This window comes from Dysidea avara, chromosome 11 (assembly GCF_963678975.1).
Source record: "Dysidea avara chromosome 11, odDysAvar1.4, whole genome shotgun sequence".
Taxonomy (NCBI): domain Eukaryota; kingdom Metazoa; phylum Porifera; class Demospongiae; order Dictyoceratida; family Dysideidae; genus Dysidea; species Dysidea avara.
Window position 1 is genome coordinate 10473730 of NC_089282.1, and position 26314 is coordinate 10500043.

General features: G+C 39.2%; 1 protein-coding gene across 5 annotated transcripts in view; it reads left to right on the top strand.

The window, feature by feature from the left end:
- LOC136237992 (transient receptor potential cation channel subfamily A member 1-like) overlaps positions 1–26314 on the top strand; it is a 52908-nt gene that overhangs the window by 13003 nt on the left and 13591 nt on the right. For all 5 annotated transcript variants that reach the window (XM_066028288.1, XM_066028289.1, XM_066028290.1 and 2 more), the window contains 18 exons: positions 718–904; positions 1073–1267; positions 2617–3247; positions 4151–4334; positions 8820–8933; positions 9237–9319; positions 9372–9515; positions 9569–9689; positions 9740–9879; positions 9942–10051; positions 10097–10458; positions 10601–10781; positions 11040–11246; positions 16497–16538; positions 16593–16646; positions 17661–18079; positions 18131–18334; positions 18404–18472. In XM_066028288.1, the coding sequence (XP_065884360.1) occupies positions 838–904; positions 1073–1267; positions 2617–3247; positions 4151–4334; positions 8820–8933; positions 9237–9319; positions 9372–9515; positions 9569–9689; positions 9740–9879; positions 9942–10051; positions 10097–10458; positions 10601–10781; positions 11040–11246; positions 16497–16538; positions 16593–16646; positions 17661–18079; positions 18131–18334; positions 18404–18472 (3327 nt within the window). In that variant the 5' untranslated portion in view covers positions 718–837. The remainder of the gene's footprint in view (positions 1–717; positions 905–1072; positions 1268–2616; positions 3248–4150; positions 4335–8819; positions 8934–9236; positions 9320–9371; positions 9516–9568; positions 9690–9739; positions 9880–9941; positions 10052–10096; positions 10459–10600; positions 10782–11039; positions 11247–16496; positions 16539–16592; positions 16647–17660; positions 18080–18130; positions 18335–18403; positions 18473–26314) is intronic.

Genomic DNA, 26314 nt, shown 5'->3' on the forward strand with positions numbered 1-26314 from the left:
TGCACACAGCAATGCCAACTGTTTGCTTAGACACTCTTGGCTGTCCATGCCATCACTTGATATTGACATTTATGGATTATATTATTTTGTAAGCTGGTACATATATACATGTAATAAAGTTGGCACAGCTAGACACAAAAAGTTTAATGCCGCAGAACAGACAAATGTCTATGCTGAAGTACATTCAAACAGAGCTTGGTACAGTGGGAACTTTCCATTCAGTGTGGTCTAAGCCAACAAAGACTACTAGCCTTGAAGTAACAAATACACTTTGGGAACAATTTCTATATAACAACAGAGCTAGCACTTTAGCTTACATTTGCTAAGAAAGTTAATGAACACTGGAGAACCTGGCAGGTATTGCACACTGGTGGTGCTATTTCATACCACGCTAGAACACGCACACTTTGGCAAGTACAACATAATATACTTGATGGTTCAGTACAATAGTCATGCCGGGTTCCCTTTCGCACTCAAAATAGAAACAGGAATCAGCTGTATTGAATACAAATTGCAAGCCATGTACGTATAGTAGAAGGAAGTCAGCTAACTATAGGAATTGCCACATAACAGTTGTAACATGGATGTACTTAGGGATTTGTATCAGCCAAATCCCTCATCACTGTATTGACTATAAGATGTAGTAAGCAAGCTACTTAAATATTTGATATCAATATTTTGTTGTCTTTTAAATTGACTAACATCAAATCCTTACAGGCTGCTGCTAATGGAGATTTAGAATCTGTAAAATTACTGCTAAACAAAGCTGGACATGCTGCTGACTCATTTTATCCTATTAGCAATTTCTTGGAAGTATGTGATGAAAGTGGTTATAATATGCTCCATGCTGCAATTGTCAACAAAAGGATCAAAATCATAGAAGAATTGTTTGATTGTGGCACAAGTAAGCTTTTATTACTTACATATAAATGTTAAGTATACTTGCACATTTAATATTTCACTGTCACAAACTAGCAGTAAGTGATAAATATATACTTTACCATGTGTATTTTAAGTAATTATATAGCTGTAGTCAACTTAAATTATGTATGTGAATTACTTGATAACACAGGTCTGTTCAAGACAGCTACTAAAGATGAATTTCAGAACAGTCCTTTGATATTAGCAGTAAAAAGTTATGGTTTAGATTCAAGTTTACATGAGCAAATGTCTTCGTCTGTAGCCTTATCAGTTACACTGAACACACGTTTATCTATGGCTGACTTTCCAGTTGGAATACAAGTGTTGAAACTTCTCTTGGAGTTTGGTATGTTACAGATATAATTGGTCTGGTGACACAATGACCTTCATTAGGCATTTTCCATTGGTTGTGCCCATTCCCACTTCCCGTTGTTCCCCTTCCGGTTCCCATTATCCCAGAATTTTACTTACCTGTTTTATTTTTGCCTAGTGTTTGAACAAGAGTTAATAATTGAGAGGAGAGTGTCCAACACAATACAGAGCCTCTACAAATGATTCAGTATGATTCAAATTCTGTGATTTGTAGTATATTCTATATGTGAAGATTGTTTTAATCATCACATTTCTTTGTTCTTCCCATGTGCAATCATCACATTTCCTTTTTCTGGCAGTGTGTACTTGTTAACACGTCTGAGAGAATTCCTTTGAATCACACTGAATCATTTATAGAGGCTCTGTATTGTGTTAGACACTCTCCTCTCCACTATTATTAACTCTTGGTTTGAGTCTAGGCAGATTTAGTTATATATACTTGAAAATACAACAAATTCCATACATACAGTCTTTGGGGGGTTGCCATCACATAATACCTCCACCAAAAATTGGGTTTGTATAAACAGTGGAACTCGGGACCAAGGACCCGAGACCCATGGGGAACCAACTTTTCTTGGAATCATAATGTTTCTATACTTGCCTCTGCAAGTAGTCTTGCATGGCCAATCCAGATTTTTCCATCGTGATGCCTTACAAGTTGTTTGTACCAACTAGAAATTACAAGTGCCTCTAAAAAGGATCTACAACTGACTACATTAGGCTACTCATGCTGCACAATAAGGATGCCTAGCTACTAAAGTTCAGAAACAAGAAAATGTTCAATGAGAAGTGAGCACTGCATCATCTTGCCAAACAGACTTTGTGCATCACGTGGTATAGGAAGCTAAAGTTTTATTAGAGTTTATTTATACTAGGTCCTTGAGGTATAAAGAATGAGTAGTCTATGCTAAGCAGCCCAGACTTTTAAGTGCTCATAATTTAGATGTTGATGTCAATAAACTTGTAATAATAAAGTCATTAATTTTTTGTTATTGCTAAGATTTTTCAAGAGAGACCCTAAATATCATATGGACTGCATTCATTTTCACCTATTACTAATGACATGTGCAGGTAAGGCACACAGTGCTAGGATTCTTTATTGGATGAAATAATTAGTAAGGTAATTATTGTGGAGTGTTTATCCTGACCACCAAGAATCCTAGCTATCAATGTGTGTGTCTTGATATAGGCAATAGCTTGGTCTGCTAAGCAAAACAATCATTAGTCCTTTGATGATCCATAAGACGTATAATCCTTCCTTCCCATATCTGCAATTTTTAAAATTTACGTGCGTGTGTGTGTGTGTGATATGGTTTGTTACAGGTGCTGATGTGAATTCTGAGAATGTCCATGGAGACACACCACTGATTTTAGCTGTCAAATCTCAAAACGTTGAAGTTGTTAGAGAACTTGTTACAGTCCGTTCTCTGAAAGTGAACAAGACAAATGTCCAGAAGAAGACTGCACTCCATTATGCTGTTGCTTCAGATAGTGTGGAAATAGTGACTGAACTGCTGGATAATGATGCTAGAGTGTTACAAGCTGATCATGATGGGTATACTCCCATACACACAGCCTGTAAATATGGAAGATATGACCTTTTGGTTCTGATGTTTAAGCGAAACCCTGAAGTAGAAAAAGTAATGATAGACCAGAAAACTAATGATGGGAAAACACCACTACTTGTAGCAAAATGTGCTTTCAATTACAATGCACAAACAATCAATTATTTGATTACAAAGGGATCTAACCTTGCAAGTACTGACAACCACAAGAATACGATACTTCACTTATACAGTGATACAGATGATCTTGCCACTTGCAAGGAAATATTATTCAGACCTGGGGTAAGGGAGCTTTTAATGGAGACGAATTTCAGTCTGGAAACACCCCTACACGTTGTTGCGTCCTATGGGCATTACCACACTTGCTTTGAGATGTTGGAGCTTTTACCGTAAGTTGTTGTACTATCATCACCAGTGCAGTTCAACAATTTTATTCTGACCACCCTTGGGCTGACCTTCTTAAGCAGATGGCTACATTAAGTAGGACACTTTGTACACCCAAATAAAGCATTTTTTGCATTATTCCAATGGCCTGTTTAGACAGTTAACCTTACTGTACATGGATTAGAAAACTTTACTGCTAGGAACTCAATTATTTACCATGGTAATACTAAATAAGGATCACGATTTTCCCACCAAAATTATGCTGACTAGTTCATATTTTCTTCACAGTTCCTTGACAATATCAGTTGAGTACAGTCAAGCCTAAACAAAATACATAATATTATCAAGAGTTAATAATAGTAGAGTACTATTATTAACTCTTGATATTATTATGAGATTTTCAATTGATCAACTGCATGGCTGACTAAATGTTGCCTTGAAATAAGCAAAACTCAACAGTAGTGGCCTATGCAATGTGCATATACTTTACTTGCAAAATAAGTTAGCAAGTGTATAGGAATTTCATAAGTTATGGTGGGGTTCATTACAATAAAACAAGGGAGATCACCTGATGTGCAAATTTAATCTTTAGCCCATATACCATAAACTAGCATGGTTAAAGTAGGGAATAGATTTGCACATCAGATAGAGTTAATGATTCTGTGATCTCCCTTGATTCGGTACTTTTTATTGCAATGATCCCTACTATTCCTCACATTGGTGATTTTATACTTTTCCTTTTCCTTTCCTTGTATATATATATCCTTATCCTTTCCTTATTTAAAAAAAATAATATTTGCATTTTTTCTTTTGCTGTTCTGTTTCCTTTTGCATATACACACTTGTGCATAGTCGCAATGATCATGTGTATGAATCATTGAATTGTATTTGTTTATTTATATATACAGGCCTAATGCCATGGAGATCAGAGATATCAGCAATTATACTCCAATGATGAGAGCTATTGAATCTGGTCACCTACAAGTTGTGAAGGGCATGCTTATGTTTGGTTATAAAGTTCATCAGCATGTGAATCGTCAAAAAACCTTGCTTGAATGGGCAATTGAAAATAATCACAGTATTTTGATTAAGGTACGTATATAGTGTGTAGTGTGTGTGTGTGTGTGTGTACATACTATCTAATCAAAAACAGCCAAGCTGTAAAAAAAAGTGCGGCCCCAAAGAGGCCATGGTGAAAAAAGATGTGAAATCCAAGGTGGCGGCCAAGAAATGGCTGTGATGGTAGGTTAATGGTAAAAATTTTAATAACGACAATTCAGGTGAATTTGATGCCAAGACCAAGTGGCACAAAATTCACCTGAATTGTCGTTATTAAAATTTTTACCATTAACCTACCATCACAGCCATTTCTTGGCTGCCACCTTGGATTTCACATCTTTTTTCACCATGGCCTTTTTGGGGGCCACACCTTTTTTTACAGCTTGGCTGTTTTTGATTAGATATCACTTCTTTTTGTATTGTATACTGCAAAGCCAGCCTATGGCTGGCTTTGGGGCTTTTTTAACCCATGTGTTTTTTTATTTACCACAGGAAGAAGAAAAGAACTTATAGAAGATTTTTAATACTTCAATTATTTTTGATTTTATTAGTAATTATACAAATTATATACATATATTTATTACATGCCCATTATTCCCCACAGGATATTTTTTAGCAGCTGATCTCTCTACTGGGTGACTTAAAATATAGCTGAACTATATACAGGATGGTTTCTTTGTAGCTGAACTCTCTACAAGATGAATTCTTCTAGCTGATTTCTCTACAGGGTGATTTGTTTCTAGCTGAACTCTCTACATCCATGGTGGTTTCTTTGTAGCTTAACTCTCTACATGATGGTTTCTTTGTAGCTGAACTCTCTACAAGGTGACTTCTTCTAGCTGAACTCTCTACAGGGTGATTTCTTTGTAGCTGAACTCTCCACATGATGGTTTCTTTGCAGCTGAACTCTCTACAGGGTGACCTCTTCTAGCTGATCTCTCTACAGGGTGATTTGTTTCTAGCTGAACTCTCTATAGGTGATTTGTTTGCAGCTAAACTCTCTACATGATGCTTTCTTTGTAGCTAAACTCTCTACATGATGGTTTCTTTGTAGCTGAACTCTTTACAAAGTGACTTCTTCTAGCTGAACTCTCTACAGGTGATTTGTTTGCAGCTGAACTCTCTACATGATGGTTTCTTTGTAGCTGAACTCTCTACAAGGTAACTTCTTCTAGCTGATCCCTCTACAGGGCGATTTGTTTGTTGTTGAATTCTCTACACGGTAATTTGTTTGAGGCTGAACTCTCTACATGGCGGTTTCTTTGTAGCTGAACTCTCTACAAGGTGACTTTTTCTGGCTGAACTCTATACAGAGTGATTTGTTTGCAGCTGAACTCTCTACTTGATGGTTTCTTTGTAGCTGAACTCTCTACAAGGTGACTTCTTCTAGCTGAACTCTCTACAGGGTGATTTCTTTGTAGCTGAACTCTTTAGGTGGTGATTTCTTTGTAGCTGAACTCTCTCCAAGGTGACCTCTTCTAGCTGATCTCTCTACAGGGTGATTTGTTTCTAGCTGAACTCTCTACAGGTGATTTGTTTGCAGCTGAACTCTCTACATGATGGTTTCTTTGTAGCTAAATTCTCTATAACGTGACCTCTTCTATAGCTGAACTCTTTACATAGTGTCTAGTTTCTAGCTGATCTCTCTACAGGGTGATTTGTTTGCAGCTGAAATCTCTACAGGGTGATATGCTTGTAGCTGAACTCCTTACATTGTGTCTAGTTTCTAGCTGATCTCCACAGTGTGATTTGTTTGTAGCTGATCTCTCTACAAGTTGATTTGTGTGTAGCTGATCTCTCTGCAGGTTGATTTGTTTGTAACTGATCTCTCTACAGGGCAATTTGTTTGTAGCTGAACTCTCTATAAGGTGATTTGATCTCTCTGCAGGTTGATTTGTTTGTAGCTGAACTCTCTAAAGGGTGATTTGCTTGTAGCTGAACTCCTTGCATTGTGTCTAGTCTCTAGCTGATCTCTCTACAGGGTGATTTGTTTGTAGCTGATCTCTCTGCAGGTTGATTTATTTGTAGCTGAAGTCTCTACAGGGTGATTGTTTCTAGCTGATCTCTCTACAGGGTGATTTTTTGTAGCTGATCTCTCTGCAAGATGATTTGTTTGTAGTCGATCTCTCTACAGGTAATCTGTTTGTAGCTGAACTGTCAATAAGGTGATTTGTTTGTAGCTGATCTCTCTGCAGGTTGATTTGTTTTAGCTGAACTCTCTACAGGGTGATTTGTTTGTAGCTGATCTCTCTGCAGGTTGATTTGTTTGTAGCTGAAGTCTCTACAGGGTGATTTGTTTCTAGCTGATCTCTCTACAGGGGGATTTTTTGTAGCTGACCTCTCTTCAGGGTGATTTGTTTCTAGCTGATCGCTCTACAGGTTGATTTGTTTGTAGCTGAAATCTCAACAGGGTGTATTGCTTGTAGCTGAACTCCTTACATTGTGTCTAGTTCCTAGATGATCTCTCTACAGGGTGATTTGTTTGTAGTTGATCTCTCTGCACATTGATTTGTTTGTAGCTGAACTCTCTACAGGGTGATTTGTTTGTAGCTGATCTCTCTACAAGTTGATTTGTGTGTAGCTGATCTCTCTGCAAGTTGATTTGTTTGTAGTCGATCTCGCTACAGGGTAATTTGTTTGTAGCTGAACTGTCTATAAGGTGATATTTTTGTAGCTGATCTCTCTTCAGGTTGATTTGTTTTAGCTGAACTCTCTACAGGGTGATTTGTTTCTAGCTTATCTCTCTACAGGTTGATTTGTGTGTAACTGATCTCTCTACAAACTGATTTGTTTGTAGCTGATCTCTCTGCAGGTTGATTTGTTTTAGCTGAACTCTCTACAGGGTGATTTGTTTCTAGCTTATCTCTCTACAGGTTGATTTGTGTGTAACTGGTCTCTCTACAAGCTGATTTGCTTGTAGCTGATCTCCCTAAAGGGTGATTTGTTTCTAGCTGATCTCTCTACAAGTTGATTTGTGTGTAGCTGATCTCTCTGCAAGTTGATTTGTTTGTAGTCAATCTCTCTACAGGGTAATTTGTTTGTAGCTGAACTGTCTATAAGGTGATATGTTTGTAGCTGATCTCTCTGCAGGTTGATTTGTTTTAGCTGAACTCTCTACAGGGTGATTTGTTTCTAGCTTATCTCTCTACAGGTTGATTTGTGTGTAACTGATCTCTCTACAAGCTGATTTGTTTGTAGCTGATCTCTCTGCAGGTTGATTTGTTTCTAGCTGATCTCTCTACAAGTTGATTTGTTTGTACTGATCACTCTAAAGATTGATTTGTTTGTACCTGAACTCTCTGCAAAGTGTTTTGTTTGTAGCTGATCTCTCTACAGGATAATTTGTTTGTAGCTGAACTCTCTGCACAGTGATTTGTGTGTAGCTGAATTCTCTAGAGAGTAATTTAATTGCAGGTGAACTCTCTACAGGGTGCATGACTTGTTTATAGCTGAACTCTCTTCAGTGTGACTTGTAATGTTCTGAATCTCTACATTGATATAATTGTAGCTTAATTCTCCACAGGGTGACTTGCTTCTTGCTGAACTGTCTATAAGATTAACTTTTTACAGCTGAACTCCCTACAGAATAACTTGTAATGTAATAGAATTCTATAATGGAGTAAATAAGCTGAATGCTCTATTAGGGTGACTGTTCTATTAGAGTATCTTGATCTCGCATTTGCTACACAGAGTTGGCTTTCGAATCATAACTCAGTGGTTTGTAATCTAATTCTTCTATACTACTGCAAGGACTTTCTATGAAGATTATTCCAGTTATACACCGATTTTCAGCTCATTGCTCTTAGCGGTTTGCCTAGTAGGTGTAAAAACTAATACTTTTTTATTGCTAAAAATCGATCGCGTAATTGTGACACAGGTTGGGTTTTGTGTCATATCTCCGTGGTCTTAATCTCGATTCCTTTCAAACCACCAAAATGCACTCCTACGATGGTTACTCCATCTACATAGCAATTTTCAGCTCATTCCATGAAGCGGTTTACCCTGTAGGCGTGAGAACAAATCGATCTTGTTTTACGCGAATAATCGGTCATAACTCTTGAACCATTCATCAGATTTGCACCAAATTTGATGCTAGGATGTGCCTTTAGACTCCCTTTCTGTGTACCAAATTTCAAGGTGATCGGAGCACGCGTTTGCGTTTTATAGCAATTTTTGCAAGTGTGTGAAAAGACGAAGAAGAAGAAGAAAAAAAGAAACAAACGAAGAAAAAAAACGAAACTTTGGCCGCTCATATCTCAGAAATGGCTTGAGTGATTTCCTTCAAATTTGGAATGTAGACTCCCCTAGCTGGCGGGCAACTCTGCAGCAAATTTGGTTTCAATTGGATAAGCTATCACTGAGATACAAAAGTGTGAAAATGACGTTTTCTTTACTTCCTGTCAATATACTCACGGTGTGGCGCGCCGGCTTCTTGGGCCGCACGACACACTATCGTGTGTCTTGATGTGATAAATTCAAAGCTGTCAATGTTGTTACTAAGTTGATTTTCTTTTGCAGGCAATGTATAGCCACTGTACTGATGAAAAGGCAATACTGGAAGATGCATTTAATTTGTCACTCTTTGATCTTATTAAAATGGCTACTCAGTTTGGAAAAGATTCTATTCTAAGGGTACTTAGATATAGATACAACATGTTAAATTCTAAGCTGTATTCCACTATATGGTTGCAAGTCACACCACAGTACATAACTGATACACCATTGTGAACTATCATTTATATATCCTGTTGTATGTGACTATACCTACCATATACGATGTAGTTGCATACTAATGTGCTGGAAACTCCCACCTTATAATCAAGATAGGCATTTATTCAAATGGAGCTTTATACAAAGAAATAGGGTACATGCATAATAAGATGTATACATGTATTCATACATAGATACATACTTATATGGTTGATCTTTTTGTAGTTACTGCTCCAAGAAGATTCAGATAGAGCTACCAAATATCATGACGAAGCTCTTCACATTGCTGTGACTCATAACAACTTAAAGTATGTATGCAGTGCAGATCTAGAATGATTAGTTACTTATTCTATTTTATAGTTGTGTCAAGGTACTGTATGAGCACAAAGCAGTCTTGTCCTCTCGAATCAATGGAGCAGATACAGTACTACATATTGCTTGTCGACATGGTTACTGTGATATTGTAAAATTCTTACTCTGTTACGGAGTTAGTACAGAATATTGGTAAGTAGGTTTAGCAATGCATGCAAATGTAGTTCTGGTATATACTAATGTAGTAACCACAAAGAGGGTAGTCCGTTAGCATGTGCCGCAGCTGAAGGTCATGAGTTGCTTGTCACGTATATGATCAACAGCGGAGCAGCTTTGACAGTAGACTGTCCTGATCATGATAACAATGTGAATATAGTTTAGTATAGTATGCTGTAATATTATGTTACACCTTGTAGAACACACCACTACTACTGGCCGCAAAAAATGGACACTGTGGTGTGGTTAAAATTTTACTGGACCAGCCCAATATTGATGTAAATGCAAGAAATTCATCAGATTATAACTGCCTTTGTGAAGCTATTGCAAATGGTCGCCGGTTAGTGTGTGTGTGTGCTTGTGTACTATATCAAAGTTGACAGATACTTATGGCTCCTTTAGTTCAGCTGTACTTACCATTATCAGGAGCAGCCATTGGGAAAAGGCTATGATGTTTAGGAAAAGAAATAATAATGACTCACCCATGAGACTGTTAATCCGTCATATGCCTGGTTAGTTGAAATGGCTGGACCACTGCATACCACTGTTTCTGATAGATGTGGCTGAATTGGTGCTGTATAAATGTATGGAGGTTGGGGATGACGTTGAGCACAATATAACTAGTTTGACCTACTCCTTCAAGTTTCTTGATGATTATGATATTAGCAAGGATTTTGTAAGCCACTACACTGGTAAGATGTTGACACGATGTAAAAAAGTACCAACAAGATCTAATGGAAGCCGCCGTCGTACATCACATAATTCACCAATGATGGAAATGGAAATTCCTATGCTTACTGTAGAAGATGATACTAATGGACAAGCTCAAGGTGACCGTAATACTGAAGTTAATAAAGCTGAAAACAATGATTGGCTTCAACCACGTTACACCAAGGAAAACCACACTTTACAGCTAATGGTTAGTTATCCACACCAAAACTATGCTTAACTACGATGGTATGAAAGATAGTGGTATTCACCATTGTCTTTCACCGTACACATGCATTACATTTTTGTGCTTTAATATTCATCATAGTAGCATACTTTAACTTTGGTTATAGGTGGAGTGTGGGAGGATATCTTTGCTAGAACATCCTGTTGTTCATGAGCTATTGTTGTACAAGTGGCAATATTTTGGTCTCCCAGCTTTTGTGTTTCACTTTATCTCTTATCTCTTATTTGTTGCTCTACTCACTGCAACTGTACTAGTGGCACCACTGCCACAAGAATCAACATGTAGTGGTAAGTTACAAAGCCAGTATAATAGTATAATCCAAACATCATAGATACATACATATAATATTAAAAGTGACTGTTAAATTACTGTATGTAATAGACTTAACATGTACAGTATGTTCTGTTAGTCTATTTGAGTAAATGTTTGACTCATTAATTATTGAAAACAAATTACATATGAAATAACTTGAAGTTTGAAAAAAGGATTGGCACTGTGAATGTACTATTAAAAGGACTGAATGTACTATTTTCCCAACTATATAGTTCCTGGCTGTTGGTCAGACTGGGGATCCTGGAGTAATTGCTCTAATCCTACACACTGTGGCAATTATAACATGACCAGAACACGTACCAGACAGTGCAGTATGCCTAAGCCAGGATTTGGGTATGGAAAAGACTGTAATGGTAGCCACACTGAAACTATGGTGTGCTCCAATGAGACATATGATGGAGATGATTTCAGCAGTTCAGGTACATTATCTTACACAAGTGTTTGTATCTATATATGGGTGTTATGACTAAGAATAGACCAATAACAGTTTTTCTGTTGAAATGAGTGATATGTATAATATATTGTGTTTTTACATATAATCCAATGTGGCAGTTGCACAGCCAATTTAGGAAAACTAGAGAGCATACACCTCAAATCAGTGGCGGATCCCCTCTTGACTCCCCTCCAAAAAATTTTAACATACTAAGATCAAGATACTCTAATAGAGCAGTCACTCTAATAAAGCAGTCACAGTATTAAAGTAGTGTGTAGCAAGTTATGTAAGGATTTTTATGTACTTTATCAGTGATAAATGCATAGTTGGTGGAGTGGGCAGTTATTGTCAGCTGGCTGTGACCATTTTTTTTGGTCTTACCTTGCCAAACCAGACTATGTAGTGCCATTTCATTTTGACCCCCCTTTCCAAAACTCTGGATCCGCCCCTGCCTCAAATCATAAACAAGTGTGACCACTACTGTGAGTCATCATATTGACCAGTTTGTAGCTGCAGTTACTTCTAATCATGTGAGATATAGGATGCAAAATTATATAATAATTGTCCAAGTTTCTTAGCCTCAATATCATAAGTAACTAAATCTAATTGGAATCTTAGGACACAAAACGTAGTGCTGAAGAGTTCTGGCATTACGTTATTGTTGCTGACAGGCTTAACAGAGTAACTGCCTTCTAGCCAACCTTCCACAGTTCTGTGGGTTGGCAGTGGTAGACAGGGTTGGGTTGATAAGCAAAGAGAGGTATCAGTGCCAGTGCCTTAATATATGTAGTGTATGCTCTATTAGAATAAATCACTAACTTTTAAAATTGAGCTATCACACAAGTGCTCAGGTAATGTCCGAAACTCCTATGTTACAGAAAACAGGTGGCTAAATTACTAGCCAATTAAGAGTTATAAGGGCCATAGCAAAATACCAATCTGAATCAGTGAGCAGTGTAATACAAAAACCAACAATCACTAAATAATTTTATGCTTAATTGTATTTGCTTGTACATAGCTAATTGTATTAGACTACCTGCACTACTGTATTAAAATAAAATGCATATATACCTTCCAAGTTAACAATGTTTGACTGCTCTTATCAAGACTCATTGTAGTGAGACATGCTGCCAAGAAAGTAAAAGGCACACAGCTTAAATAAATAAGCACAAAACACTATTATGAGTTATTTACATGTAGCAATGGTTTTGCAAACCTCACCACAGTTCACATAATATTTACCATTTTAACACCTCAGTTCATGAATGTATGACAAACTTTCAACTCAATATCTCACACAAACAATAGTTGTATCCTTATTAAATTACTCACCTATTATGATGCGAATCAAAAGCTGGGCAATTCTTTTGTGTCATGCATACCCAGCCAGTTAGCCATTGTTTTCTTCTCTGAATTTTAATCATATGACCACCTCCTGTTGCTATCAACATGCCATCGCAATAGTTGTTTTATTTATATTGATAGTGGTACCACGCATTTTGGTAGATTTGTTGTGAAGTTGGAGATTCAAAATCCTACCACAAACGATTGTTTTGAATGAGATTACCTGGACATGATTGGCATTGTCATATAAACATGTAAAAGTTTCAAGAAAATATGACAATTTTATTGGCAAAAATTCTTCTCAACGTGAATACTCTAATAGAGCAGCCAACGCAGAACAAGCAGAGGTGGTGGTGCAAGGCAAATTGTGGATAAAGGAAAACTTTGGCTATGAAAGTTACATAGCAGCAACAGACATGAATGTCATTCTTGGGAGTCCAGTCCCAGGAAATATTTAGATCTGAAAAACCATTATAGACCATTTTTATTATGTGAACTGTTGCTGCAGAGAAATTTAGTGGCTACTTACAAAGCATGTGAACCTAATATTCTTGATTGCTTATTAGAGTTCAACTTGGGAGCTTATTAAGAGTGAGACTTGTTACCAACTTGACAGTGCCTAATAATGAACCAAATTACTAGCCAATTAAGAATTAATTGGGAATGCAGCAAGACTGAATGTAGAGCACGAGTCAATGATAAGGGTCCAATATTAAAGCGCAGTTAGTATTCATTCTTATCCTCTCTGATATCAGCTCTTTCAGTTGCCAATTACTTTTACTTTCATGGATGCGCCTTCTTTTACAGCCAAGCTGTTTTTGCGTGAAAGGGTCAATTGTATTGATATAAAATTATATCATGAGTATGTGATCCAGATTCTGTTCTACAAGATATAGTTTGTGTGGCCATGCAAACAGCTAGGTAATAGCTGACAAACATCTCACAGTTTCATATTAAAAAGTTCAGAATTTCTGCGTACCATGTGAACGTATGGTAATCATATTATTTTACCTTCAATATAATGTAGTTTGCACACAGAAGTTGCAGTTATTAAATCTGTGTGATACATATCTAGTTAGTGCATACACACTAGCAGCTGAAGGACTACAGAACTAATTGCAACTGTAGCGAGACTGAATATAGAATGTGAGTCAATGGGTCCAATATTAAAACTTGCTTATTGCAGTTAGTTATACTACCATTAGCTCCAGATATCAGCTCTTCAGTTGCCAGCTACTTTTACTTTCATGGACATGCCTTTTTTATAGCCAAGCTGTTTTTGCATGGAGGTTTAGGAATTAGATGAAGGTAATTGAATTATGAGTTTGCAATCTTTACAAATTGTGTAAAGAGGCCCTTATAAATCCAAAAACATATACAATTCAAAACTTTGACCACCCATATCTCAAGAATGGCTGGAGTAAATTTAAGCATGGCAGACAGTTATAGAAAATGGTGTGCTATGGAGCAGAGACCATAGAGTCATGAAAATCACATTTTCTTTCTTCCATTCAATATAGACATGGTGTGGTACACTGGCTTTCTTGGCCACATAACACACTACCATGTGTCTTGATCACCATGCAAAAATACCTTGGATGTACAAAAAGGGCACGTTCACACAACAAAAGTAATTAACAACAAGAATGACTACTAATACAACTTTAACATAGGGCTTTGGAATGTAGTTACTGTACAGATAAAGAGCATATAAAGGTGAATTCACATACTATGTTTGCAATGAATCTGATGGTGCTATGAAAGTTTATTTGCATAGAAAAGATAGAACTTAATTTTGTCTTGGCTACAGGGTAAACCACTTATGGAAACAACTGAGTACAAGGCTAACCATCTAAGTAGCACCTTTTGATGGTTTGAAAAACAAAGGAGTAGCAGCTACAGAGTTACAAAGCAAAAAGCCGTAAATTGTGGGGTCAAGATATGGTAATATGTAGAACAGAAGTGCATGAAAAATGTCTGGAAAAAATCCTACCACAGCTTGAACCAAGGACCTCCATACTGAGCACCCAAATCCTTAACCACTGAGTCACTGCTATCACAGCTGTTCACCTCTACTTTATAAATAATTATATATAATTTCGTAGATCTATTACTGGAGATGCTAGAACATTCTCTATTAGAATTCTTCAAAGATGTCAACTCTATTAGAGCTTTAAAATAATAACAACAAGTAAAAGCATGTGCAATATAATACAATAATAACTTTAAATTTGTATTTAACTAGTATATTAAAAATTATAAATTTAAAAATGAAGTAGGGATCTAAGCGATAAAAAGTAGTGAAACAAGAGATGAATGATGGTAGTTATTACAGCATAGCTCATTGGGAAATCCCTACTTTGGCATGGTATAGCAATTATTTTGTGTTCAATGCCAAAGTAGGGACTCACGTGAGATATTAAAATTTGGTGTGCTAAGAAACAAAGGACTGTTCTGTTAAATGGTTCAAACCGGATTCCCACCGAGCTATGCTGTAATAACTACCATCGTTCATTTCTTTTTTCACTACTTTTTATTGTTTAGATCCCTACTTCATTTTTAAATTTCTAATATTCTAGTTTGTTTAGTTTTTTTGTTAAGGCATACAGCTAGCTATAAACTTGTGACTGTTCTATTAAGGTGACTGTTGTATTAGAGTATTCCGAGTCAGCCTGCAAAGATGTGCACGCTTTCCCAAAAGGGGGCATGGTCATCATGGTTTCAATCGATTATTAGAGTATCTCGAGTCAGCCTTCCAACTTGAAGGTGTGTGGTCACTGAAATACAGCTAGCGTAAAGGGGTGTGTCATTTTATAGATCGATAATGCGTATAATAAAGAATGGGCGTGATCTTGTGACCTATCGTGAAAGCTATCTAGTACCAATACTTCCGAACAGTAGCGTGTAGTCTAAGTGCCTTAAATAATCTCGTGGTGTCTATTATGCTGCTTAGAGAAAGTGTTGATGTGGAAAGTTAATGCCTCGATATGGTTTCGTTGGATGAAGAAGACAAGCAGTCTGATTGAAGATAAAAGAAAAGACAAGGCGCAGAGGGCACACACTCATCGGAATCTCAAAAGGCACATCCCACTGGTGAGTTTGTTATTATGGCATAAAATGGTGGCCATGCACTGCTTCGTTTGGCCTTTAGGCTTGCGACTGTGGTCAGTCAGGCAGTCAGTCTAAAATTCAAGTTTTAGCGATTTTTAAAAATTCTATATCCGCCCACCTGTAAGTGTTTTGTTGTATTTAATGCTGTTTTATGTATTATGTGGACTAGTACTATTCCGTAAAGATAATTTTTGTCTCGTAAGATATCTCTAAGATGCTTTTTAAAAGTGGGATTTTGGGCAGCGCGCGAAAATTTCACCAGGATCCCTACTTAAACAGTACGACCGTACCGTTTGATAATCATCATTGTGTCTGCAGAATAGAATAAATGTGGGTAAAAACAAACCCCCATATAGTACAAAAAGAAAATGATGTGAAAAAGGGTGCGGCCTTCAAAAGCCTGCGTCAAAAAGTTGTGAAATCAACAATGGCAGCCAAGAAATGGCTACAAAATGTTGATAAATGCATAGCTTTTGAAGGCTGCACACAGCTTGGTTGTTTTTATGGATATTTAACACAAAGTTCCATACTAATAATGTGCAGTATTAATTTGCACTACAAGTTGAACTGCAACAGAACTGTTGAAACTTGTTGTTTATAGCAATGTCAGTGTTGGCTGCTACATGTGAAACATTCCAGTGGGTTCATGTTTCCAACTTGTTTGAATATAGAATAATGCAGGTGACTGTATTTTGTATAGGCATGATGCATGTATGCAACTTTAAGTTGAAGTTTTAGTTTTCACATGTTACAACCAGCAGTAATGTGTCTTGTGCTTTAGGTGATGATGGTGATGATATTAATACTCAGTTTATGTGCAAAGGTATAATTTATCAATTAGTGTTGATGATGTAGAGCACCTTATTCTCTATTACAGATTATTGCCGATACAAGAATTTCCAACACAAGAAGTCAAATTGCACAGAAAGAGGTTATAGAATAAATTATACTGTGTTGCATGATCTGTAGGATGGTTGTAATAGGAATTACTCTGTATTAGCTGTTATTATTTGTCAGTATCAGATAGAGATGTACCGAATTACTACTGATTCAACATTTCCAATCCAACGTACTTATTTACCATAATCATCATGTATGATGACTGATCTGTTACACATAGCTCATAGGATATAGGGCAATTGTAAGCTGCATAATTACCAAAATATCGTCTACCAAGACTTGCTCCATGTTTGAATGCGTGTAAGATTTCACTTCATTTAGTGTAGCACTATTCATTGTTTCTTAGAAGGATGGGTACGTTAAAGGGTAAGTTTCACTGAATACAGCAAACTCACATGTACTATATGGCTTCTTGAATCATGACCAACCAAAATGGAGAAGAGAAATGGAAGAGTAAGTCTAGTATGTTTGAAGACATTGGGTTAGACATGGTTATCAGAAGATCTGAACCGAATCAGTGTTTATATAAAAAATTGATTGATCATTCAGAATGGCTGCTGATCTCCAATACTAGGTTGGTAGATCAGTACATCTCTAGTATCAGATGTGGTATACACATAGTACTGATATTTATGTTTATGTACTACTAGCACATATTTACAAGTTAATTTCACTGGCCTGTGATAAAACACTTGCACCAGTGGTTTGACTACTTTATTAGAGTATTTTGGTTATGCTGCACTGAAATAATCACTCAGAACAATCAAGAGTGAACCTGCCACAGAGAGGAGTATTTATTAAAAGCATGGGTATTATAAATGCTAGGTATGTACGTTGTCTAATAAATTAATATCCAGTAATCTGAATGAAGTTGTCAAACTATTACATGGTTAATTGATTTTTTGTGTACTGGGATAGGCAGCTTGAGCTGATGTTATCTCAGTAAGCTGAAGCATCACAATTCCTGTAAAATTTATACATACATGATTGATGTTGGATACTTTGTTTTCTGCTAGTTTATATTATTTGATTTCTTTCTTTCTAGGCATGAGTACATTAAGCATAAAGTTTTTGGACAAAGCAACAAGTTTACTTTTCATTATTACAACATTCCTCCTGCTTTTGAATGTGCTCAAGTTGTCTAGAAGAGGAATAAATTTCTTCAGAATTTTAGCATCATGGATTGATACAGCATTCCTAATTTCATCGATTGTATTTGTTGTGCTCTTTCTGCATACCAAAGACAATTGCTACTGTGCTAGTACTACTACTTGGGAAGTGGGTGTTATAGCACTGTTCTGTGGATGGATTGGGTTGATAGTTCATTTAAACAAGCTTCCTGCAACTGGAATAGTCATTAACATGCTTCAAAGCATATTAAGAGCATTCTCTAAACTGGCTATAATTGGAGTGTTGTTGTGTTTTGCATTTGCCCTTCCTTTCTATATCCTGTTAACACTACCAGTAAGTAATTGTACAGATGTAATCAGATTAATAAATGATGTAATACTACAGGGTAGAAGAACACCATTCTCTGATCTTGGACGTAGTTTCCTGAAGATATTTGTCATGACTACTGGGGAATTAGATTTTGATGCAATATTTGTGAACCACCAAGAGTTAGTTGATGCAGGCTTAGTTCGCTTATACCCCACTTTAACCATATTTTTATGGATTATCTTTGTTATCACAATGCCTATATTGTTCAACAACTTATTGGTAAGATGTGATGCATGTCATACAGTAATTGTCCCTTAGTGATGTAGGAGGTAATTCACATTTTCACAGGTTGGTTTGGCAGTTGGTGATACACAACAACAACTATCTAAAGCAAAACTTACTAACTATTTACTTCAAGTAAGCACGTTTATTTGTTCACTACTGTAGTACTAGTATAGTAATAAAAACTGAAGTTAAGAAAGATCCAGCCTAGTGAAACAAGAGGTGGTATTACAACACAGTTTCTGTGGAAAATTCCTATGTGGACATTATATATTTCAATGCCAAAGTAGGGGTAATACCATCATTCATATCCCCTTGTTCACTAATTTTTATTTTTAACTTAAATATACATTTTTATTATGGTTGTGATATACGCATATGTCTGCTCTATTAGAAAATCGTGCATAATAGGGTGACTGTTTTATTGAATGACCTATACAATAGCATGGTTGCCATAAGTGCAGCTAGACCAATAAGAGGGCGTAGTTTCCAGGCTTGATTGCAATAAGATAATTAAAAGGGCATGGTACTGGGGTCAATTGTTATATTTGTGCAGTTATTGAGACACATGATCACCGGCTTGATTGTTTCAAGTTCAACTTTTTAGTTTAATTACATGATTTATTGCTGTAACTATTGATTTTTGTAATTTACTCTGGGCTGGTCCCCTGGACATGTCAGTTGTTCTGTCTGCCCAGTAATAATATAGAAATAAAGTAAAAGGGCATGGTTGTTGTGCCCAGATTTCAGTGGCAAACCAATTATGCAGCCACAGGTATCTCTATTGGGTATCTATACTACCTATTACAGCTCCCACAACATGTCCCACACTCACAACCCTGTAGGAATATATTCATGAATGGTTGTATACGCATGCGTGTTGGTACTGATTTTTATTAAGAATATGAACATGCCGTCATCAGTATGTTCCTACATGTTGCTGCGAGCTAACTAGAACCGCTACGTGGACTATCATAACCCCAGTTCTGATTCCCTGGTGCCGGTTAGAGGCACTGTATAAGGTGGAGTGCTCGTAACAGTTGATCAGTTTTCTGTTGTATTTTTTTCTCCTAGACAATGGCGGAGAAGACTTACACATTCCGACAAGGAGATTTGCCGAAGTTGGATCTTCAGGTAGTCAGAGGTACAAAATTTACAGCATGGTGCCTCCAGTGGGAGTCATATAGCTGTCTATCCGGGTTAGCGAAAGAAGCCGGCACACAAGTGAAGGCATTAATGCTTTCTTTCTCGAGAGACACCCTGGCTATCATACAAAATCTCAGCCTGACGGAAGATCAAATGAAGGCGCCGCAGGATATTATAGCAGCCATACGTGCGTACATAGATGATCACGTGAATGAGACCGTAGAACGGAGGAACTTTAGAAGATGCCGGCAGCAAGTGGGAGAGTCATTTGATGATTTTTAATAGCTTTGCGAACTGATTAAGACCTGCAAGTTCTGCTCAGATGCATGCGCACAGAAGGGCTTGAGAGATCAGATTATTGAGGGCTTATGAGATGCAGACACTGTAGAAGACCTGCTAAAAGAGAAGGACCTCACATTGGCAACCACAATCATGCGTTGCCGCAGTCGTGAAGCAGCTAAGAAGCACTGCTCAGACATCACGGAAGTGGAACCAGGCACTATCGCAGCAGCACGCGTGCCATACCAAGCAAGATCAAAGACTTGTACTGGCTGCGGAGGACCATAGCACAAAGCAGGCTGCCAACAATGCCCAGCCTACAACCAACTATGTACACACTGCCACAAAGTCGGGCATTTTGCCAAGGTGTGTCGCAGTAGGCAAACACAACAGCCTCTCCCACTTGCCAAACCTGGAGCTAATGCTATCCACACTGATCATCAACATGCTGTTCAATTGTTCCCATTAACACAGCAACTCACCGACCCAGCCCCCAAAATTAGGGTCCAAGTGTCCACAGTCATGGGCACTCATGAACTCACTGTGTTGCCAGACTCTGGTGCAGATATCTTGGCAGCTGGAACAGACATCTTAACATGCCTGGGTTGCCATCCAAATAACCTGCTGCCATCTGCAGTGATACCTAAATCAGTGGACGGCCACAACATGACACCTCTGGGATGCATACCGGTCACATTTTGTTTGCAACAGCAACAGTACCATGATAATTTGCACTTCCTCCCAGGTGTCACAGGGGCTATCATATCATGGAAAGCAGCCAAGGGTCTGGGTATTCTTCCCTATCACTACCCATCACCAGCTCCAAACAAATCCCCAGCAGTACAGACAACCACCGCATGGAGTGATAGTGCGAAGAAGGCTGCAGCAGAGGAAATTATGAAGGAATATCCAACAGTGTTTGATGGTCAAGTACGGGTGATGGAAGGGGAGCAATTCCATATCAGGCTTCAGGAGGACGCAGTCCCATTTTGTATAAAAACACCACGTGTTGTACCCTTTGCATACAGGGACAAGTTGAAAGAAGAACTGGACTTGCTACAGCAGCAAGGCATCATTACACCAGTCACAGAGGCCACATGGTGGTGTGCGCCAATAGTTGTTACCCCTAAGAAAGGTACAGAATGTGTTAGGATGTGTGTGGATTTGTCCAAGTTGAACAAATTTGTCGTGAGGGAACGTTACATGTCTCCTACCCCAGCTGAAGCTGTGGCTGACATTGCTGCACAGAAGGCCAAATACTTTACAGTTATTGATGCTGCCAAAGGCTACCATCAATGTCCTTTAGCAAGCGAGAGCCAAGAACTCACAACTTTCATTACCCCTTACGGGAGATTCAAGTATTTGCGGGCTCCTTATGGGCTCTCGTCAATTGCAGAGCACTATAATCGTCGTATGGCAGAAGCGTTGGAGGGACTGACAGGATATCGCAGAATAGTAGATGATATAGTTATTTTTGACAAGGATCCACAACAGCATGTGATTCATGTTAAGCAGTTTTTACAGCGATTTAAGGAAAGGCAAATCTCTATCAACAAGGAGAAGTGGAAGTTCTGTTGTACAGAGATCACATTTGCAGGTTTTCGTCTGTCCCCAGAGGGGTACCAGTTGGACTCCTCAATCACAGCAGCTATTTCACAATTTCCCACACCCACCACTCGTACAGAACTGCGAGCTTTTATGGGCCTAGTCAATCAATTAGCCTCAGGTACCAATACAATTGCAGGGCTCATGGCACCATTTCGCCCACTACTCAGCACCAAAAATGAGTTCTTATCGACAGTAGAGCATGGCCAAGTAGTCATGAAGGCTAAGGAGTGCCTCACAACAGCTCCAGTGCTGGCATTCTTTGACATTGCAAAGCCCACACGGTTATGCACGGATGCGAGTAGGCAAGGTTTGGGGTTTGTACTACAGCAACAGGGAGCAGATGGCACATGGCACTTGGTACAAGCATGGCACTTGATACAAGCTGGGTCACGCTATTTGACTGATACGGAGTCGCGATATGCAGTCATAGAAATGGAGCTGTTAGCTGTGACGTTGGCCATATGGAAGTGCACCATGTTTTTGACAGGGCTGCCACAGTTTGAAGTGTGGACAGATCACAATCCACTTGTACTGATTCTGAACAGCCACAGACTAGATGAGATAGAGGACCCACGGCTACAACGCATGCGCATGAAGATAATGGCATTTAATTTTAAGGCCATATGGCGTAAGGGGGCAACAAACCAGGCCCCAGATGCTTTATCTAGGCACCCAGTTAGCATTCCCACCCCAGAAGAGTCATTGGCTGAGAGAGGTGACCAAGATATTTCAGCGGCGGAGATCAGAAGTGTCCACCAGAGTGAGATGGAGAGCATTCGTTTGCAAGAATTGCGCAAACAAGCCAGAGAAGACGATTGTTATCAACAATTGAAACAGTATATTATGGAAGGCTTTCCAGACCACCGACACATGCTGCCAGAAGAGACCAAGCCATTTTGGCAAGTCCACCAACATCTCTCAGTAGAGGAGGAACTGATATTGTATGGATGTAGACTGGTTATACCACATTCCCTGCAGAGACAAGTGTTGTTACAGCTTCATGAGGGTCACCAGGGATCCACGCGGACAAAACAAAGAGCACACTTAACTGTGTACTGGCCGGGCGTAGACCATGACGTAGACCAAATGATACTAGCTTGTAAACAATGTCAGGACCACCTCCCATCACAGCCAAAGGAGACAATTATATTCAAGCCCAAACCGCTACGGCCATTTCAAGAAATTGCAGCGGATTTTTGCTACCATACAGGGAAGTATTATCTCGTGGTAGTGGACAGCCACACAGATTGGCCCACAATAATCCCCATAGGAAGGGACATCACAGTCAGCCACATGGTTGCTGGGCTCACTGAACTGTTTAATAGGACTGCCATTCCAGATGTGTTGTGGTTAGATAACGGCCCACAGTTTACTGCTAAAGAATTTAAAGCATTCGCCCAACAGTGGGGATTCCATCATCAAATATCCACTCCATACTATCCCCAAAGCAATGGTAAGGTAGAGGCAGCAGTTAAGTCAATGAAGAAAATCATTAAGACAGCTTGGAATGGCAGATTTCTTGACACAAACAAACTATGCATACCGTATAGCGGAAAATATTGGCGGGAGAAATTTTTGGCGAATTGATCATTGGCAAAAATTGGCAAATAATATTTTGGCATTCCAAGCTGTATGACATTTGCCTACGCAATTTTAATCTGACTGCGTAGGCGACGAAGCTTACTACAGTTCAATGCCTCTCATTCGAATCGACGCGCTCTTATGCAAATAGCTAGCTCGAGAGCTAGCTGTTATTAAAACAGCATGCACTAGCTCGCTAAGTCACTGGGACGCGCGTGGCAAGCGAGGCGAGGGCACAGAGCTGAATCGCTTGAGCTGAATTGCCCATCTGCCTGAGCTATTAGTAGTCTAAAACCATACTGTATTCAATGGGATAGGAAGACTAACCACTCACCGCTGTAACAATATTCACCCACTAATGAACAGCGTCTACTACATTTTCAGTGTTTAGAAAAATGGCGAGTAAAATTTTGGCGAATCAATGCACGCTCGCCAAATTCGCCAAAATTTTCTCCCGCCAAAATTTTCCGCTATACGGTAGCTCTCCTACAGTACAGGAATACTCCTTCCAGGAAAGATGGGCTGTCACCAGCCAAGAAATTATATGGACACCGTATTCAGGATATCCTACCAGCACATAGTAGGTCCTTTGCCCCACAGCACAGCTGAGGCAACAGACCACGCAAATACCACATTAGAAAATAGCAGACAGTACTACAATTCCTCAGCACATCCTCTTCCAGAAATTAAAGTTGGTACCAATGTGGCAGTACAGGACCCTCGGACGAAATTGTGGGATACCTATGGAATGGTTACAGCTATAGGCCCCCAGCGTCAATACTACATTAAGACACAAAAGGGAGGTACTTTAATTAGAAACACAAGGTTTATACGTCGTAGAGTTTCAGATTCAGTTCCATACTTCCGGATCCCAGAGTCACCGAAAGCAGCAGACCATATGCCACAGCCACAATATCACCAGTCCCAGAGGATAAAGAAGTCAACTCCACGCCTCATTGAGGACCCAACCTGGCCATGAAATGTTTAACTTACAACTGGTAGCGTTTATATGCACTCACTTTATTATTGTACATTTTTTTGTAGGACTATATAATGTTGTACACTTGATGTAAGAGGACTTTTGTAAGCTTTTTGCATTCCCTGCCCCCCAAAAAGCTTGGAGGGGAGGTGTAGAAATATATTCATGAATGGTTGTATTTGCATGCATGTTGGTACTGAGAATATGAACACGCCGTCATCAGTATGTTCCTACAAACCCCACATGCATGCACCATAACTGGTTGTGCCACCACTGTGGATTGGCTACTCATAATGACACATACAAGCGGAAATGTATACTAAACAAGCAACACTGATTTAAAAACCTACATAGCATGGAATAAGTGCGCATGAAACAGAGTGGGGGCTAGCAGAAATTATAATAAGAACAACTAAAAAATTCAAGGCTGCCCAGTCCAGAACAGCCCTAGGAAAAAACCTGGTAGCCTCTATTTTTTTGGCTACTAGGAAAAACCCTAAATGCTCCACTCTGCAGTGTATGCATGTGCAAACTAATAATAAAACAGTCAAAAGACACATCTTCCTTCTTTGGATCATCTGGATATCAGTTAAGGAATAGTTTGGCGGGAGGATGGGAGCCAACCTGCTAATACACATGGCATGGACTGAAATAAATGCACACCATATCTCCCTTATATGCCCAGCATCACATTACGCTAACCCTAATTATGTGGGAGCTTATTTTCTGTCTAATTCACTATGTTCAATCACCAGAAAATACACCTCCCACAACATATCCCACACTCACACCCCACATGTATGCACCATAACTGGTTGTGCCACCACTGTGGGTTGGCTACTCATAGTGACAACTGTAGAGTCACAAAGAAGGAAGTTATGTAGGTAACGCAAAAGGATACAAGCTCAGCTTTTGGAGACTGACAACCTGGCCTTGAGATCGTCTTTAACATAACCATCTTTGGTGTTTTCCGAACTCCATCTGCCATGCCTCTTAAAAAGCCGATCAGGCACTTCAGCATTTGCAGCTGCTGTTGCTCCACCAGCTCTCAGACTGTGAAGGCCGAACAATTTGGCAGGAAACCCCAAGTTCTTTAGCTTCTTTTTTAAAAGCTCCCCCAAGCAGCTATAGCTTATTTTCCCTGAACTTCTCAGAACTTTGCCGTTTTTGGTGCTTTGAATAAGGCGAAAGAGGAATCTCCCATCGTCAAGTGGTGTAGCTGTCCTTGTAAGATAGCACTCTAGTATGGCCACTGGGCATGTAGATGTTCCTGTCCATGCAACCACAGTCGTGTCTCCCTGACACAGCTGATCCATCTTACTATGAGCTATCTGTACTGTCATCATACTAGTCTGTATGTCAAAGTCACATGGCCGAAAGCTGATAAGCTCATCAAAATGAAAAAAGCCAGCAAAGCCCAGCAAACAAGCTGTTGCCAGCCTTAGGTCGGTTAGGTGACCTGACCTCTCTGCATCTGAGATGATAGCCTCCAACATTTCTACAGTAACTGATTCCTTCTTGATGACTGGCTTTGCCAGTGTGCGCTGCAGACCCACAAGTGTAGCCCTGACAAACGGATGTGCAGCAATAGGTGCCAGGCCAGTGGTCATATGGATCCATGCCACCGCATTGCAAGCTTCCTCCACTGCTGTTTTGGAATGTGATTCCTCTTCCAGGTGTTGAATATAAAGCACAAACTGGGATCCAGCTCATGAGAACTTTCCTTATCCTATAAGCTCTCAAATAATTCTGCGCAGTGCTGCCTGCTTTGCTGTGTAGAATGGTAGCCGGGAGTTTGCCAGCCAATGCCTTTAATTCGGGATCTTCGAACTCTCCCAGCATCCTCCTGTGCTAGGACACCTACAGAGTATGGAGCACCAATACAGCATTATCTGTATGTTACTGACCAGGTACACCCTATACATTTAATCCAAACCGCCACTTGTAAGCTGAACTCGCAAAGCCTATCACGGGCTTGAACAGCATAGCTACCTGCCAGCATGGCTAACTGAAGTCACCTGTAGGCCAGCAGAACACCACTAACTGTGAGTGGGGCTTACCACAAACCAAACTGTGGGCTTAGATATCACTGCCACTTGTATGCAGAGTTTACTGCGACCATGAGCTGCTACATATATGTGGGATTTACTACAAGCCAGCTGTGGCGTGAACAAATACGGCTACTTGTAAGCCAAACTTAACTTAGAGACCCTATGGGTCTCTACATGCAGGCTATGGTCCCTGTAGCACTTGAACTGCTCTTTTCTCAGGGTGTCTATCCACAGTCAATTCTGACTGCTAAGACTGGTGTATTAGGAGGGCCTTTGAACAGATTAGCACCTGCCAATCCAGACAGAATTAGCTCCTCCCCACCAGGCAATTCT